At 33.4% G+C, this 19,917-nt stretch overlaps 1 protein-coding gene across 11 annotated transcripts in view; it reads left to right on the top strand.

Annotated features, from left to right (window-relative positions):
• Positions 1 to 19,917, top strand: part of MYCBP2 (MYC binding protein 2) — a 277,195-nt gene that overhangs the window by 121,005 nt on the left and 136,273 nt on the right. For all 11 annotated transcript variants that reach the window (XM_068527032.1, XM_068527035.1, XM_068527036.1 and 8 more), the window contains 9 exons: positions 778 to 903; positions 991 to 1,118; positions 4,214 to 4,305; positions 6,294 to 6,428; positions 7,805 to 7,888; positions 9,077 to 9,173; positions 12,438 to 12,630; positions 13,161 to 13,435; positions 16,682 to 16,903. In XM_068527032.1, coding sequence (XP_068383133.1) covers positions 778 to 903; positions 991 to 1,118; positions 4,214 to 4,305; positions 6,294 to 6,428; positions 7,805 to 7,888; positions 9,077 to 9,173; positions 12,438 to 12,630; positions 13,161 to 13,435; positions 16,682 to 16,903 — 1,352 coding nt within the window. The remainder of the gene's footprint in view (positions 1 to 777; positions 904 to 990; positions 1,119 to 4,213; positions 4,306 to 6,293; positions 6,429 to 7,804; positions 7,889 to 9,076; positions 9,174 to 12,437; positions 12,631 to 13,160; positions 13,436 to 16,681; positions 16,904 to 19,917) is intronic.

Below are 19,917 nucleotides of genomic sequence, written 5' to 3'. Positions count from 1 at the left end.
GTGCAAAATAAGTTAGATCCTCTAACTTTAAGAGGTTTACCCTACAGAAAACAGTACATCAGACTTACACCAACACCCTGAAAGATTCATATATGCCCAAATATAAAGCAGCCCTGAATATAATTTTCCTAATAGGTGTCTTGTAAAATAATGTTTTTGCTTAACTTGAATATATAAACTTTAGTGATGTAGGTTAAATATTCAAATGTATAATTATAATATTTAATTTTTATACATTATTTAAAATAATTCTATAAAATATGATATGAATTTGATAGTTACCACTTCTGTTTCTTCTTATATAATAGTTCTCCACAGCACATCAACTTCACTTCTAATTAATTAATTTGAGATATAGCACTTTTACAACATCTGGTAGCCATTGTAAACATCCAAAACTAGCACCGATTAAGGTTATATCAGGCTACTGTGTCTTCCTCAAATAGTACTTTAAGAATCGATCTAAAGTGATTCAGGGAGTTTGATAAAAGGAAGAACCTTGTAAGGACTCAAAGATTAAGCGATTCCAACTTTTCAGAGAGATAATTTTGTGTGAAACATTGTCATATAGCTTATGTTTAAATATGATAATTACCCAGGCAGAGGATAATTTTTATTGGTTGTAAGTATCTTCCATGAAATGTTAAAGCTTGGCATAAATTTGTTGAGCACATTCAGAATTTATTGTTTTAATTTATCCCCTCCAGCGTCTCATATTATAAGTACTCGGGGAAATTTTAATTTCAAGGAGTTGAATTTTTGTTTGTTTGCTTTTAGGTTGTCTTGATACCTTGGCAACTATGCAGGATTTAAAGATGGGTGTTGCGAGTACCGAGGAGGAGACTCAAGCAGTAATGAAGGTTTATTCCAAAGAAGATTATAGTGTAGTAAACAGGTTTGAAAGTATGTATACTTATGTTTAGGAAATATTGTCTTATACGTGAAATATATGGATATTTTAAAACATAAGTTATCATTTGCATCTTTTAGGTCATGGAGGGGGCTGGGGTTACTCTGCTCACTCGGTAGAAGCTATACGTTTTAGTGCTGACACAGACATTTTACTTGGTGGTCTCGGTCTGTTTGGAGGTAGAGGAGAATATACCGCTAAAATTAAGGTAAGCAGTTCATTCGCACTGTTGCCTTTTGTGTTTGAAGATAAGTATTTTGACTTAGTTTATTATTTTATAGAAGGCACCTTTGTATGTGCCTACTTTCTTGTAGCCGTTTTAATGATACGATGCAGGAGCATTTTGATGTAGCTTTAAAAAGTTTTTAGCATTTTTACTGCCAAATACTGTGTAAACAGACATCATCACCACAGGCATGGGGACCAGGGATGAAGTGAGTAAGGGGATGGATCCCATCTGGAGAGAGTCAAAAAGCAATCAAAAGTCCTAAGTTTACTGCACTATTCATCTCAGAAAGGGCAACAGTTAGACTAAGCAAAGGATGTGCTCAGTCTTTGAAAATTCACTAATAGCTTGAATTTTCTGTTGTTACATTATCTGATTGTGCTCTTAAAGTGAGAGAGACGACTATACTTTATGCCTTAATTTCAATAGCAGGCTTCTTTAAAACTTCTCAGTTAAATACTACTGTAGTCTCAGTCCTTACCTTCCTTAACCAGTCTACAGAATTTAATCCAGTCGAGCTCTTCTTCGATATAGTTTCTTCACGTGGCTCCCAGGACACCACACTTCATTTTCCTCCCATCTCCCTGGCTGCTCTTCTTAGTCTCCTGCTGGTCACTCATCATCTTCCCGACCTCTAAACGCTGGAGTGCCGGAACTCAGTCTTGGACATCTTTTTAAAGTCTACTCACCCCCTCAGTGATCCAGCCTTACGGCTTTAAGTATTTCTTCTCTTATCACTCTCACACTTAATAGACCTCCAAAGATATATATACAGCTGCCTACTCTGCATCTCCATGTGGATAGCTAACAGGTATTTGGGATGTAACATACTCAAAACTAGGCTTCTGACCATCTCTCTAAACCTGCTGTTCTCTTGTCCTTCCACATCCCAGTTAACTGACTCATAATAGAGTTAACTTCATTCTTCCAGTTGCTTAGGCCAAAAATCTTGGAGTCATCCTTGCCTTGCCTCTTTCTTTCACAACCCACATCCACTCTCGCAGCAAATATTGTTGGCTGCACTTTGAAAATAAATCCAGGATCTAACCACTTCTAAAAACTGCCCCTGGTACCAAGTTGGTCCAAACCACAGCTGCTTGGAGCATTACAGTAGCCTCCCAATTTGTATCTGCTTCTGTCCTTGCTCCCTTCAGTCTGTTCTCAACATAGCAGAGTGATTCTCTTAGAATGTACACCAGAGTGTGCCACTCCTCTGTTCAGATTCCTGCAGTGTCTTCTAGTATTAGAATAAAAACCAGAGGCCTTACAAGGGCCTGAAAAACACCATCAGAACTGACTTCCATCACCACTCTGACCTTATGTTATACTAGTTGCTTCACTCTAACCTAGCCACACTGACCGGCCCTTGTTCCTCAGACATGCCAGGCATAGTCAAACCTCAGGACCTTCACACTTGCTACTTACTCCCTCTGACGGCAGCTCTTCACTCCCATAACCTGCATGGCTCACTTCCTCTTTACCTTAAGATCCTCTCCCTTACCACAGACTTACTTCCAGTAGCCCCCCGCCCCTTTTTTTTGTTTGCATTGTTCACCCCTGTATGCCCGGTTCTTAGAAGCCTGCCTGGCACACAGTACGTGTTCAAAATTATTTGTTGAACATAAACGGGGGAGCCAAGTTAGGGGCAAATCATTAAGGACCTTTATATCATGCTACAAAGAAGGAGAAGAGAAACCATTGAAGACTTTTAGATTAAGGAAGTATTCTAGTCAGATACTCATTTTAAAAAGACTGCTGTGGGTTATTCAAGAAAAGCAAAAACCCTTGACTTTGTGGAATATGGGTTCGAGCAAGGAGAGAATGGAGAGAAGAACTAATTAGTTCATATTGAACTCTTCCAGCTAGTAACACTGCTAACACTGGTTGCACTGACAAGCTTTGGTACCAGCAATAGTAGAGATACAGTGCTGGTGGAGAGATTTGGAAAAAAGGATTATCCCAGGTTTTTTAATCTGAGTGAGTAGGTGAATGATAGTGCCATTAATCAGAGCAGGGAAGGCAGGAGGCAGGAGAGATGAGTCACTTTACAACTGGTGAGATTGAGCGGCCCGGGGGAATCCCAGGCGCAGACTAGGATCTGAGGTGGAGACAGATTATTAAACTTATTAGCATATATAGTTGAAAAATGGAGACGTCTAACAGAGTAATTGTCCAGTAAGTTTTAATGTCCCCGTCTCTTCCTTCTTAGTCTTTTACTCACCTTTCTTGTAGTTCACCTACTATAATCATCAGAAGAAATAAGGGTTTTAAAAATATGTATTGGTCCATTTTTTTTAAAAAAAGATCTCTTCCTCATAATTCTCATTTATTTTCACTTAATTTCATAACTTTTCCTATTTGATATCTTCTCTTTTATTCTTTTCCTGTAATCTGTAGTCCTCCCCCTTTTTTATAACTGTTTTTTTCCCCCTCACTCTTTCTATCTTCTTTTCCCATGCCATTTGAGCTATTTTTTGTTACCTGTTTTCTTAAGGATCCTTTCCTTCTATTATTCCTCAGCTAATATTTTTCTAGCCTTTTTTTTTTTTTTGCTATTATTCCTCAGCTAATATTTTTCTAGCCTTTTTTTTTTTTTGCTGGGTATTTTTCTAAGTGTTCCACAAGTATCGTTTCACTTAATTCTCACAATTACAATGAAGTAGGCACTGCTAGTGTCCATCTCCCTTTAATGGATGAGGAAACTGGGTCCTAGGATCTCACAGCTAGTTACGTGTTGAAGCAAAATTCTACTACATTTGGAAGCTCACTTAGAACTTGGAGTTCTCTCACCTTCAGATGTTTATATCTGGTACAGAACATTTTTGGAGCATTTGCTATGAGTAGACGAATATATAAAATAAGGAGAACTGAGGTTAATACAGACCATAAGACATATGTTTCTTAATTTAGATATATAGATTTGTACATTTCACTGAATAACATTTTTTTAAAAGCAGGTACTCTTTTACATTCTGTAGTGTCCCGCATATACTGGAGACACGAAATTATAAACATATTATTCAGCAGATTTGCATGACTGAGTGACTGGGCACAATATGTTTTTCTCCTCTCCCCAGCTGTTTGAGTTAGGTCCTGATGGAGGAGATCATGAAACTGATGGAGACCTTCTTGCAGAGACTGATGTGTTGGCTTATGACTGTGCTGCTAGGTAAAGATTTCTTCAGTATTCAGTGTAATCCTTGCATACTTAATATGACAGATTTATTATAAGTGAATAACGCAACTTAAAGAGAAAGTTTTAAATAATCTGTGATCAGATGCTTAAGAAACTAAATTATATACTGGGTAACATAACTGTTGCTTTTAACAATGCTACATTAAAACTAATAGTATCCTTCATATTTGTATTTCACAAGATAAATTGACTGTTTCTACATTGAAGATGGAAATATACATATATTTTGCACACGTATTTTCATGCATCACTTAGAGAACACCAGATATGCTAGTGTTCTAGTGATGCAGTACAATTACTTACTACCAGTAGCATTATGTATACTGTGTCAAATAGTCATAGTGGGTCGTACTTCAAATCACCTGTATGCTCTGACACCAAGCCTGTAGTATTTGCTTGATTATAACACGCTTGGAGAGGTGGCCAGCTTTACTGAAACTTCTCAGGAGCTAACCAGAATCAGGATGTTTATTTATGAAGGTTCGTTAAATAATAAAGAGACTTAGATTTTATTAGTCTTCTCTGTGTAAACCTAAGAATTATCTCAAGACTGTCATGACAAGTTAGTGATTTGAATCAGGGAATATTATGATGAGAAAAAGAACGGATTTGGACTTCATGATAATGGTAGTATACTGACTTTCCCAATGATAACTATGTTAAGAAAACCTTCTGTGGCATTCATAAGCTTTTTGTTAATGAAAATGTATATTTTCTGAAAATGGTAGTAAGGCATTGAGTTTACTTTTAACAGATAAATACTTTTGAGAGCAAAGTAGTAAACCTAAAGAAAATTTTGACTGTTTCTTCACTTTAGGCATTAACCAATATCAGGAGATACTATTTCAGTAACTTCTTAATGTTATACACAAATGAAGATTAGGGAAATTTCAGGAAAGTTAATTGATTAATTAATTTTTAACAAAGCCTTAAGGTGCCATTGTTATCATTTTTTTGAGCATATGATTGTGAGTCAAAAATACAGTGTATGGTTTTATGTACAGAGAATCATCTAGATTTTCTTCATTTGCCTACTAACAAAGCCCAGATTCCTAAGGCTGGTATTAAAGGCCTTCCACAATCTTTCACAGCGTCTTTTTAAATTTTCTACCTACTACTTTTCTATATCTGTCTCAGTGCTTTAACCTAACTGGACACCTTGCCACTTCCAGACCCCGTTTTGTACTTTCAGACTCCTGCCAATCTGTTCATGACAGTCTTCCCCTTCCTCAATACCTTTATTCTTCTCTCTGTCCCAGCTACAACCAATATGCACTCCTTCCACTCTATTACCTAGAACTTTGTAACTTGGGTATATCTTTATCAGATGCCCTTATTTGTATACATGTGTTTTCTCTCCTCCTAATTTAATAAACTTTTTGTGTAGTGACTGTGTGACAGGCTCAGTTCCAAACACTTTGTCTAAACTCAATTCCCAGAACAATCCTATCCTATGAGCTAGATATTGTTTTTATCCCTATTTTCAGATGACGAAACTTAAGTTGCAAAGAAGATGTAGTAACTTGCCCAAGGTCACCCAGCTAGCAAGTTACAAAGTCAGGCCTTGAACTCAGGCCATCTGGCTCCAGAGCTCTGGAAAGACTTTAATTGAATACATGAACTTTAAAGTTCAAAGTTTTCCAACAAAGCTGGCATGTTTTTTTTAACAACAGTTTAAAAGAAATTGTCTTATTTTAGTATGAAAACTTTGTAACATTTAAGCAAGTTTTAGAACTCAAGATGAGGAAGAAGAAATGTAATGCCATCACTGTAGCACCAGTAGCTATTATTTGTGTTCTTGTCCAGACTTTTTAAAATAGAGGGTTTTTAATGTTGTTTGACAAGAATCTTATAATAATACAGTGTATTCCATGTTTTGTTTATAAAGGATTTTAAAAAATAAGTGTACGTAACAGAGAAGTACAAAGGCGTTGTCTCTGACACATTAATTTTCCTCTTAGAGAAAAATATGCAATGATGTTTGATGAACCAGTCCTCCTGCAAGCTGGCTGGTGGTATGTAGCCTGGGCTCGAGTGTCAGGACCCAGCAGTGACTGTGGATCTCATGGACAAGCTTCTATTACCACAGATGATGGGTAAGCAGAATGTTTAAGTATTCCTTAAGCAACTCCCATTTTTGTTAGTGGAATATTGTTTTGAAAGCTCAGAGGTCTTTTAGTAGAGTAAAAAATCTTTGTAGGTCTAGAGCATAATATGACCTGCTAAAAATTAAATTCGTATAATCGCATGCCAAATTAAGGTAAGACAGAATGTGGAGATAATAGAACTGCTATTCTTTGCTCTTGTCCGTTGGCATTGTGTGTATTTCTGGATGTTACCTTGTTTAAAAGCTTGTTTGCAAAATTAGAAATTATACAGAGGAAAATGACAAGGATAGAGAGTTTGGAAACCATGAAAATGAAATATATACATCCTATAAAATTTGACCGTGCTTATGAAAATACTTTATAAATTGCAAAGCCTTAATGATATGAGATGCTACAGTTTTAATAAAATGTAAAGGGAAATTTACCATTTAACTTTCAAGTATAGAGTACTTCCCAGTTTATAAGATACTTTCATTTATATTATCTTGTTTGATGCCCTCGGTAACTTTGTGAAGTGGTTATTAGCCCCGTTTCTACACTCAGGAATAGAGAGACAAAAGGTGAAACGATTTGCCTCAAATTGTATGGCTACTGTGTGGCAGAACCAAATCTGGACCTGGAGTTTCTTGACTCTGAGTCCAGCCTTCTCTAAACTCTACTCTGATTCATGTGGAAGGACCATCATTTATAAGAGAAATTTAATTTATTCTTTATTATTCTTGAGCATAAACTGTTTGAAATGGGTAGAAGTTATGTAATCATATATTTCATATAGTTTCATTCAGCTCATAAGAGAGCTGACCAGAAAAAGAGCAGACTAATTTATGAGGTGAATTCTATGTTCCTGAATGTTCAAGTAGAATGCTGAAGATATATTAAGTCTATTGTTGTAACATATCCTTTTCAGCTTACCTCTAAGATTGTATGGTAGGACTGGGGAGACTGCTTTGATCCTGGACTGTATGATTCCCATATACAGTTCATTCAACCTTGGAATATCATAGCATTTTGAAGCTAAAGTTTATGTTATATCTATTTAAGCAGATTTTAAACTGTAAGTTGAAATATTTTGTTAAAAGCTTATTGTTCTGGTTAAAGTTGAGCTTTAACCAGGAGGGAGGGAGCAGAGCAGCTACTCACCTAGGAGCTCCCAATCAGGTTCAACTCTTTCATTTAACCCATTAAGGCATTCAGAGCTAGAATTAAAATCAGAGGTGTCTTTTTCCGTGTATTTTTGTCCTTAAAGAATGAATCTCTCTTCAGTAATGTAAGATTTGAAAGCATGATTGTTAAACTTTTCATTTCCTTCCATGAATCTTGAATCCTGTTGTTTTTGGTTACATTGTTATTTTTTCTCTTCTTAGGGTTGTTTTCCAATTTAAGAGTTCAAAGAAATCAAATAATGGTACAGATGTTAACGCTGGTCAGATACCTCAATTATTATACAGGTATTTAGCGTATTTATAATTAACATGGTTTATTCTTTTAATATAATGAGCTAGGATCACTATAAAATATATGGCATAATAAGGGAGAAATTATTCGAAGCATTTAGCTACATTTAATAAAAACATTTAATTTATGTTTTGTATATTTTTAAACATTTTTTTACCTCAAGTTAATTTTAATAAAATATCTCTAATGACTCAGATTATCTGTATTATGCCTATAACGATATTTTAATAACTTATTTTTTAAATCTATTGATTTTCTTACCAATTTCAGAATGTTTTAAACTTTAAATTAATAAAATTTATCTTAGAGAAATGAAATCTGAGTGTTAGGTGGGGATTTTAGATGTAGGCCTGGTTGATTTGTTCTACAGTTTTATATTTCCTGTTCATCTTGTGATGGAATAAATTGGAAAATCTCTTACTGCTGAAAAATTTCCACCTTTAATTAAAATATCAAACAATAACTTGCTCATATGATAATACTATTATATTTTAACATTATTTAAGAATTTTAATTACTTCATGGTAATTGAGACATATATGGGAACAATGCCTATGTGTGTGCCCATCTATATCTAGGTGATTACTGCAATAATTTTTAGATTAAAGAATTTAAATAGATATAAACCCTCCCTAAAAAGTGACATTCTTACTTGAAATAGTAAAAATCAAAGGCAATACCTTTAGAACAGTGATTCTCTGTCTTCTATATCTTTTACACTAATATCTTTAAGAATCTAGATGGTATAACCTCACTTTTTCCAAGAGGATATTTCTGTTTGTTTTTATGCAATCTGCTATAGTCAGTATTTGTAATATGTAGCATTATGAACATAGCAAGTTGCTTGGACTACTCCTGGGTACAGTGGTTGAGTAACTCTTTAATGGTAGCATTTACAAGTAACATTACTAGAGAACATAAGTTACATAACGTTGTCTAGTAAGAGAAGATAGTTTCTACTACCCAGTCTTACAAAGGTGAGATTTAGAAGATGAGGTACTTAATGTGCTAACAATTTTGCTTAGCATTGGAAAATGTTTATAAAAGGCCCCATATTGGGATTTTGCCTAACAGAAATGCTTAAATGTTTAATTTGTTTTGCCATTGCAAAAATGTATATTTGAGAAGAAAAATGTCGGTGGACTTTCCAACATAAATTTATGTGTGTATGCTACCTTCAGACTTCCAACCAGTGATGGCAGCGCTACAAAAGGCAAACAGCAAACCAGTGAACCTGTACATATTTTAAAGAGATCTTTTGCAAGAACTGTCTCAGTGGTAAGCCAGTTTAAAAAATTTCAGCTTTTCTGTCCAGTGCTCAGTGTTGTTTTGATGTTTAGCACTTAGCCACTTTTCTAAGAGTTTATCTTAGCGTAGCTTTGTAATTCAGATTTGTTTATGTTAGCTTTGACATCCCAGGCCGAAGAATATGCACATTAAATAATGGAAAATAGGGATGTTGACTGATTTTAACATACCTTGCTATTTCTGAAATACATGGTGAATTTTCTTATAAATTATGTATGAACACATATGCTGAAGGAGTTAGAAAGTGAAGGAAAAGTTGAGTGATATTAACCAAGAATGTTACTTTAATGCTAAAGAATTAAGTAGAAGGGTCGTATATCTAACTGGGGACTTTGTTGAATTACCTGACCATCCCCTTCGTACATTTAAAGACATGATGCCGTTGGGGTTACCAGTGTAGAATGGAAAGCCAATAAGATGTAATTGAAATACCATGGTGTTTCAGCTCAGGAAGTCTGGGTTAAATTCTTGCTCTTTCATTTGTTAGTTGAGGACTCTTAGGAAGGTTATCTCGACTATATCACAGCATCATTATGAATTTCTGAGTTAAGGGATATAAAAATTCTTTTTAATTTGTAAGGCTCTATATGAATATGATTTATTAATGTAGCTGGTAGTCTGTCATGTTAGTAAAATGCATGGGGAGAATGCATTTTTTTCCTTTTTTCTTAGTTTTTTTTTAAAACCACAAAACTAATACACGTCCCTGGTGGGAATAGGGTTAAAACTATACTAAAATTATATTGAAGTTCTTTTCCCATCACCCTTTTATCACCACATATAACTGCTATTTCCATTCGGATGTATATTCTTCCAGACTATTTTTTGTACATAAACAAATTTATTAGTCTCTGTTTACTGTATGCTATACAGTCTTCTTGTTTGTTTTTGATCATGCTTAAAGTTCTGCATATTACATTTTACAAATTTCTTTTTTTTTAAAGGTGGTAGTAAAACACTTCACAAATGACATGATTTTTCTTTTTTTTCTTTTTTATTCAATTATAGTTGATTTACAATGCTGTGTTAGTTTCAGATGTAGAGCAAAGTGATTCAGTTTTTATATATATATATATATATATATATTTTTTTTTTTTTTTTTTTAGATTCTTTTCCCTTATAGGTTATTACAAAATATTGAGTATATTCCCTGTACTATACAGTAGGTCTTTGTTGGTTATCTGTTTTATATATAGTAGTGTGTATATGCTAATCCCAAACTCCTAATTTATCCCTCTCCCCTTTTCCCTTTTGGTAACCATGTTTGTTTTCTATGTCTATGGGTCTGTTTCTGTTTTGTATATAAGTTCATTTGTATCATTTTTTTTTTTTTTTTAGATTCCACATATAAGCAATATATGATATTTGTCTTTCTCTGTCTGACTTACTTCAGTTAGTATGGTAATCTCTAAGTCCATCCATGTTGCTGCAAATGGCATTATTTCATTCTTTTTTATGGCTGAGTAATATTTCATTCCATTCCTTTCCATTCCTTCTTTTTCCGTTCATCTGTAATAGCAGCACTAGTGCTACTGTGAACACTGGGGTACATACATCTTTTCGAATTATGGTTTTATCTGGATTAATGAGAAAAATTTCATCAAATACGCTACAGATATATTCCATGTTAATACATTTGGCTCTATCTGAATTTTTTTAATGTTTGCTTAGTATCCCATAGAATGGTGTACTCTAATTTATCCAGTTCTGTTCCCACCAGAGGACGGTTTGTTTCTCATTTTTCACTATTACAGTTGTCCCTTGGTATTTGAGGGGGAATTGGTTCCAGGACCCCCCCCCCCCCCACAGATACTAAAATTCCTGGATGCTCAAGTCCATTATATAAAATAGCACAGTGCTTGCATATAACCTACACGCATCCTCCTGTGTACTTTAAATCATCTCCAACTTACATATAATACCAAATACAATGTAAATGCTATGTAAATAGCTGGCAGTGATTCAAGTTTTGCTTTTCGGAACTTTCTGGAATTTTTTCTTTTCTGAATATTTTCGATCCCTGGTTGGTTGAATCTGCAGATGCAAAACCTGTGAATACAGAGGACCGACTCTATATCCATATCTGTACATATGTGTCTTTGATACTTGCGTACTTCTGTGAATATTTCTACTGGAGGTGGGCTCATTTAAATTTTGATATATCATGTCAAATTCATCTTCCAACAGAGGGTGTGCTTTGAATAAGAGGCTCCTAAGAGCTTTGGCTCCTTGGTACCTTGACATCCTTTTAGTATTAAGATCAGTTTGGTATCTTTTGATCCAAATAAGTATCTTTGCCTCTGTTATGTCTTTTTCAGTGATTTCTTTTATCTGTGCATAGTAATTCTTTTATATTTATGTCTAAGTGAGTTTGTGGTCATTAGGTAATTGTAATCTTTGTATAAGAAACTTATTCATTCATTTCTTTACAATGTTAAAATACAAACCTTTATTCTTGGTTTTGCCACACCAGAGGACTGATATTTGGTGGAGATGAGGGAATAAGTGCTTTACTTTGAGATTCATCAAGTATCTGTCACCATAAGGCATGATAAAACCCACAGGCCAACTAGAATGGCAAGGGATGCTCACCACCCTAAACTCATATTCTAGAATTTTTAAAGATCCAAATAAGTGTGTTTTTGTATTTTCTAGTCAATTTTAATCTTCTGTTAACTTGTTTATCAAGATTTGGCTATAGTTTGTATTGTAAAATTTAATATGTAGAAAAAAATAGCTTATTTGTTATTGTCACTGATACCTAATACTGGAATACTTTATTATATTCAAAGATTATTAAAATGCTTAAAATACTTTTAGTTTATATACATAATACTACATTGACAATATAGAGTTTAATTTTTCTTTCAAGTAAACATGTTTATAAGTGTTTATAAGTGTTTTTCTTTATTTATATGATAAACTAGATAGGTTGGTAGCAACTTAAAACTTAAAAAGTTTTTTAACTTTTTTAACTTAAAAATGTATTTTTAAATAGGTGAATATTGAAGAATGTTGTTTTTATAGATGCGTAACTACTTTACCTTTTTTGTCAAAGATATTCCTAATGGTAATGTAATGAATGAACTAATAGAATGTCTATTATTTGGGCTACCAAAACTCAGTACAAACTTCAAGGTAAACTTTTCAAGTTGAATGTCATCTTTCCGTTTGATTCAACCTATGGTACCATTTGAACTAATTGTTATCTATTTTTTTCATATTCTGGATTAGGAATGTTTTGAGTCATTGTTGAGTATTCTTCACTGGAGCTGGACCACCTTAGTCTTAGGAGTTGAAGAACTAAGAGGATTAAAAGGATTCCAGTTTACAGCTACACTTCTAGATTTAGAAAGACTACGCTTTGTGGGTACCTGTTGTCTGAGGTTATTGCGTGTCTATACCTGTGAAATTTACCCGGTGTCAGGTATGATGCAGTTTTTAAATGACTTTTGAGGAGAAAATGTTTTGAGACATTGAGAAGGTTTATATAGGGATTACCAAAAGTTTAAGATCCCCAGCTGCCTTTATTTATCCGCTCCTGAATTGAGGGGAGAAACTTGGCTTGCTGTGATGCTTGTATATTTACTTATAAAGAATATAATAGATTACATGTCATTCTGATAACAAAAAGTCATGTTAGACTAAAGTTAAATACTCTAATAAGGTGTTGTTATAAACAGATTCTGTCAGATAGAAATATTTTGAATGACTGATTTGGACTTAAATGCTGAAACCTGTGCAGGGTTTTTTTTTTTTTTTTTTTTTTTTCTCCTATTTAGAGTCCTATTTAAAAAGAAATAATTTTGGACCACACATAATCTCTATATTGTTTCATTTCTAGGTTATGCATACTTATGATTTTTAGCCGTATAGGAAATTACTTGAATTGTACTGAATGTTTTCATACATATTTATTATTCTGTTTAATTAGCAATCTGCTTTGTTCTCTTAAAGCTGCAGGAAAAGCTGTGGTAGAAGAAACTAGCAAATTAGCAGAATGTATTGGAAAAACCAGAACTTTGCTAAGAAAAATTTTGTCAGAAGGAGTTGATCACTGCATGGTGAAGTTGGATAATGATCCCCAAGGATATCTCAGTCAACCGTTGAGTCTCCTAGAAGCTGTCCTTCAGGAGTGTCATAATACCTTTACTGCCTGTTTTCATTCTTTCTACCCGACTCCTGCCTTACAGTGGGCTTGCCTTTGTGATCTACTGAATTGTTTGGATCAGGTAATTTAAGTTTGTAAAATGTCAATTGAAAATATGTTATGCTACTTAATACTTTTCAAGAAAATATATTTCAGTTGCCTCAGTCTTTTTAACTTGTATAAAAGGTAAATTAAGAAATCAGTTTGGTATATGTGACTTAAATAATTAAAGTTAGGGGCTTCCCCTGGTGGCGCAGTGGTTGAGAATCTGCCTGCCAATGCGGGGGACACGGGTTCGAGCCCTGGTCTGGGAAGATCTCACATGCCGCGGAGCAACTAGGCCCGTGAGCCACAGCTACTGAGCCTGCGCGTCTGGAGCTTGTGCTCCGCAACAAGAGAGGCCGCGACAGTTGAGAGGCCCGCGCACCGCGATGAAGAGTGGCCTCCGCTCGCCGCAACTAGAGAAAGCCCTCACACAGAAACCCAACTCGCACAGAAGACCCAACACAGCCAAAAATAAATAAATAAAGAAGTAAATATTAAAAAAAAAAAAAATTAAAGTTAAAAAAACTTCTTCTGTTTGCTTTATCATTTCTTAATTATAAAATTGGCAGGCACGTTGTATAGCTGCTGGGTTGTTCTTTGAATCTATAAGTGAGAGCAAGGACAGCTCACGGTAGCCCCTGCCACTCCCGTATCTCCAAAACAGTCAGGAGAGAGAGCTGCGAATGAATTTGCATGCTAACATCATTCATTTACTCATGAGGAAACTGCAACCCTCATGAATGTGTATGCCCCAAATCAGTTTCAAAACCCCTGAGCGAAATACTGGCAGAACTAAAGGGAGAAGTAGACAAATTCACGTTGATAGTTGGTGACTATCAGTAATTAATAGAACGTAGAACTCTTTCAGTAATTGATAGAACAACTAGACAAAAAATATCAGTTGGGATACAGAAGATTTGAACAACACTATCCACCACTTTGGCCTAACTGACATTTATGCAAAAGAATGTGCAAGTTCAGTATACATTTTTGTTTCAAGTATACATATTATGTTCACAAAGGTATATTACATGCCAGGTCATAAAATAAGTCTTAGTAAATTTCACAAGATAAAAATCTTAAAGTGTTTTCAGACCACAATAGAAGTAAATTAAAAATTAAATGCAAAATATATCAAGGAAAACACCAAATATTTGGAAAATAGACAACACTTCTGAGTAACCAGTGAATCAAAGAAGAATTCCAAAGGAAATTAGAAATTTTTCACACTGAAGATAAAAATATATCAAAATTTATGAGAAGTAGCCAATGTGTTGCTTAGAGAAAAAATTTGTGTTTTTAAATGCTTATACTACTAGCAAAGAAGAAAAATTTAAAATCAGTGATCTAAATTTCTACCTTAAGAAGCCAGAAGAAGAGCAAATCAAACCCAATGTAAGAAGAAAGTAATAAGGAAAGGATCAAAATAATCAAGAGTCAAAATCAATGAAATAGAAAATAGAGAATATTAGCAACGTCAAAAGTTGGTTCTTTGAAAATAAAACAAAAATTTTAAAACTCCTAGGAAGTCTGATTGAAAGATAAGAGAGAAGGAAAAAGCACAAAATACCATTATCAGGAATGAAATAGAAAAAATCACTATAGATCCAACAGACATTGAAATATTATAAGGGAATATTATAAACAACTTTATACCAATAAATTATAACTTTAGATAAAATAGACAAACATCTTGAAAAATACAACCTAACCAAAACTGGTACAACAAGAAATAATCTGAATGTCCTTATCTCTGTTAAAAAAATTGAATTCATTATTAAAACCTTTACCACAAAGAAAACTCCAGACCCAGATATTGTCATTGGTGAATTCTGTTAAACATAAAAGAAAGCAGTAATATCAATGTTTTACACACTCTTTCAGAAAATATAGGAGGCAACACATCCAAACTAATTTATCAGGTTAGCCTTATCCTGATACCAAAACCTGACAAAGATAGTAAAAGAAAAAAATTATTATAGACAAATACTACTCAGAAAGATGGATGCAAAAGTTCTTAACAATATTATCAAATCTAATCCACCAATGTAAAGTATGTATTATACCAAGTGGAGTATATCTTAGAAATGCAATGTTAGTTTTACGTTTAAAAATTAATGTAATTGATATTTGAATTGCTATTATAACCACATTAACTGAATAGAGAGGGAAAACTGTATGATCCTCTCAATAGATACAGAAAAAGTATTTGACAGAATTAGCACTTACTCAGTGATGAAAACTCAGCAAATTAAGATTTAAGGAAACTTTCTCAACCTAATAAAAGATATCTACAAAAAAAATGTACAACTAATATCGCGCTTAATGGTGAAATATTGATTGCTCCCCTAAGTTTAAGAACAAGGCACAAGGTGTCCGTTCTCACAATTTCTGTTTAACATTGTACTGGAAGTTCTCACACCACCAACCCCTTGCCCTCCACACCATCACCAAAAAATTCACTGTTAGAAGGTAACTCCAATAACCTTTCCCAGCCGAGTGGAAAGGTTATTGCAGTTATTGCAGTAATGACATCCAGATATTATTTTTTTGAGCTATTTGCACACTGAGTTTATTTTTCCTGGCACTTAAAAAGTTTTATTTCTTTGTTGTGAGAACACCTAACATGAGCTGTATCCTCCTAACACATTTTGAATGTACAATTTGATGAACTAAGTAAAGTGTACATGATTTTTGTGAATTAGAATATCCTGTGTTGATAAGTCTTTAATACTTTGTTATGAAATCTTACCAAATGTGGTACTAAATTTTCTGAATAAACTGTGTAATGTGATGACATAATTTTGTGCCCATAGTGAAATGCTGTTGTAGTAACCTAATAACATTATGCTACATTAACATTAGAGAAATGTCTTCTTGTAGTAGCACAGACTTACAATTTAAATCATTTATTATTTGAAGAAAATAGTTTTAGTGCTTCTTACTGGAAATGACTTTAATGTATACTAATTGGGACCTTTTTGATGTCACTCTTTGAGAATCAAGCTAGAGATGACTGTGATTCTGAGGATATATAAACACATAAATAGTACAGGAGGCTGATTTTTCTTGACCATATTTGGTGATTTTCCAGCTTCACTGGGTAGTAACTTAACTGTGTTTAAAAGTGTTGATATAATATTATCCTGTAACAAGACAATTAAAGTGACTGAGTGCTAGAACATTTTGTTATAAAAGGTTGTTTATCTTTTATATATCCAAAAACTTGGATTATATTGATGCAGTATTTCTTTAGTGGGGTGTATATTTTTGTTTTTAAAAGGATATTCAAGAGGCAAACTTCAAGACATCAAGTAGCCGGCTCCTTGCGGCTGTGATGTCAGCTCTGTGTCACACTTCTGTTAAGCTGACTTCTATCTTCCCTATTGCATATGATGGAGAAGTACTGCTACGATCAATCGTTAAACAAGTTAGCACAGAGAATGACTCAACACTGGTTCACCGTTTTCCCCTTCTGGTAGCACACATGGAAAAACTCAGCCAGGTAGGTCTTTTTCTGAAATATCTTTTATATTGAAGCAAAAAACTGTAAATGGAGACATACCTAGCTTGGTGCTTATTCTTCTGTATCAGCACGTATATTTACCAAATAATTATGAGTTTTACGAGAAGAGTTAAAATTAAGAAAAAAAAATTTCTCTGTTTACCTGTAAGTGAGCAATCTTTTTTCTCTAATTTTTCATTTTAAATGATCCCTAACCTATAAAGAACTTGATAGAGTTATGAGATAAATTCCTGTATGTTTGTTTTTTGCTGAACCATTTAAAAAATTGCAGATACTATAAGCAAACTTTTATATTCTAATATAGTATTCTAGATTGCCAAGATAGAATTTTAGGGAAATAAATAATTTTTAAAACATTTTTTTCTATAACATTTTGGTATGTTAAGTATTATAAAACAATAGTCATAGGAAACATTGTTTAGTAACTGCTTCTGGTTTATTAGAAAGCATTGTGGAGAAAAATTAAATATACATGAAAACCATATATAATTACTAACAAGTTTGATGAGAAGTAATCTTTAAAATTAAAGCAAAAAAAAAAAAAAGAGTAGAAAATAGAACAGTTATCCCAATTAGTGTACAGTAGCAATTTTCTGTTGACTGAAGAAACAGAAAAATTATGAGAAAAATTTCAATGACATACAGAAACAAAACAGGACAATAGCAGAATGGGAAGAAAATTTGCAGTTAATATAATACCTTTGTAGGATCCCAGTAGAAATAATAAAAGTAAATATAAGAGGGAATTTAGAGAGTAAGGCAGCATGGGAAAATTTTCAGCCTTACTAGTAATTAAATGTGGGTGAAAGTTCTATCAAGGTATCAATATATTTGTAAAAAATTAGGACAAATAAATTTTTTCTCTTATAAAGCTCCTGTGCTGGTGAGACTATGAGGAAACCTACTAACCTTGTTTAAGTGAAATAGTTGAATTTGGATATATCAACTTGATAGAATATGGTTCTATCAGCCGTGAAAAATAACTACATTTACATTTAATATCAAAACAGATGTTTTTAAGTTTTTAAAATAAAAAGTCAGAAACCAAAGTATATATATACACTATGATGACAAACTATGTAAAATATGTATGCAAAAACCTGCATATTTTGAAAGAGAATATTGGAAGTAAAAATAATATTTAGGTAATAAAGCTATGGATAATCTGTGTTTTTCTTTTTAAATTCCCTTTAGTGTTGCAGTGTTTTCCTTAAAAATATAGTAAAAGTTCAAAATATTAAAAAAAATTTTTTTGAGAACTGCTAACATTTGGTAATTATTAAAATTAATAATTGCATATTTGCATGTCTGTATTAACATTCTGTGAAGATATATCCTGGTTATTATATATTCTTCTACCCTCTTTTTAGTGGATAATATAGAATTCTACCATTTGGATGTAGCATAATATAGTCAACCAATCCTTTCTCTATATATATTTTTAGATTTTCCCAATATTTCAGTATTTTAAACAATGCAACTGAAAATATCATTGACTATATTTTTATGTGTATACACAGTGATTTTTCCAGAATAAATCTTCAGGAGTGGAAAACTCTTAAGTCAAAGGAGAACACGTTAAGACTTCGCTAAAATTGCCAAAATGCCCTCCAGAAAGCTAATGTCAGCTTACATTCCCCACCACTAGTGAATAAGAGTTCCTTTTGCTAAAATCTTAGTGGCAGTAATGTGTTAATATATATATATATATATATATATATATATATATATATATATATATTTTTTTTTTTTTTTTTTTTTTTTTTTCCCTTTAACTAAAACATATTGACACTCTTGATTCCATGTTAAGATTTTATGGGAAGCTTCTCGTATTAATCTTTTAATTACTAGTTAGAAACTTAAGCGGATGTAACTGGATAAATGCACTCCACACACACCCCTATGCCCCACCCCCCAAAGAAAGCCCTTCTAGATTACTGATTATGGAGTACACTTGGGGATTAAGTTTCATCCAAAGCTAATTTTCTGAGATGTTCCAAAAAGTAAAGTTTTTGGAGAATGAAAGTGATGTAAAGGATAGAAGAATTATAATTTTAACAGAATCAAGAATTGATTATTTTAAATCCAAGAAGACTAATTACATAGGATACTGACCTAAATGTTATGGAAATTTTATTCAAAGATAGTAGAAATAACTTAAAGATTGAAGATTATCTCTAAGTAGCTTTGTATTTTCAGCCTAAGATTGGACATTAAGAAAATATGAGAGATTGTACACATTGTTGAGAGCGATTCATAATAATGCTCATGATGATTTTAACTGAAAAGTTACTATTTTTTCTAATGGATTGAAAGTACACTCATTTATATATTTGGTTTGTCTTGGGGAGAGTGATTTAAGACCGTTTTCCACCTCGAGATTTTTATGACTTTATGAAATCTGTTGAACCTGCGATATCTTGTAATGCAATATGGAATGTAAGTATTATGGAAAGAAGTTGCTTGCTCAGGGGCAACAAAGTGCTTTTTGATAACGTACTCATAGCAAATGGTTCCCCCGATTTTACAGATGAGGTTGAGGCACTATGAAGAAACTGGAACTAGATCCCAAATTGTTTGATTCCCTAGTCCACGGGACAGCTGAAAGGGTCATTGGTCACGACTGGCCCTCTGATGAAACTGAATGCATCTTGTCCTCTGTTCACAGTGAACTAAAAGATACTGAGGATGGTAAAAGAGATAAAGAGTGTTCCTGCTGGATATCAATTAAATTATTCATCTTTTCCCCTTTTTTTTCTGGAAAAAAAAGTATTTTCTCACTGGTCTTTAATGGGACTCTGTAATTTCTTATTTTGAAAGTTTTTCATTGGTAGGGGTTGGAATTTCTTATCTTCACTTCTGAAATCAAGTACAATAGGAATTGTAAAGCTGCACAGAAATATTTATTGAACAACTCCATATTTTTGTTACATGCATGTACAGAAAGAATTTTATTAGAAAACAGATTTGTATAGACTATTTCTCAGTTTGCT

This window comes from Eschrichtius robustus, chromosome 18 (genome assembly GCF_028021215.1).
Source record: "Eschrichtius robustus isolate mEscRob2 chromosome 18, mEscRob2.pri, whole genome shotgun sequence".
In the NCBI taxonomy this organism is placed as follows: domain Eukaryota; kingdom Metazoa; phylum Chordata; class Mammalia; order Artiodactyla; family Eschrichtiidae; genus Eschrichtius; species Eschrichtius robustus.
This window is presented reverse-complemented; position numbering and strand designations above follow the sequence as displayed.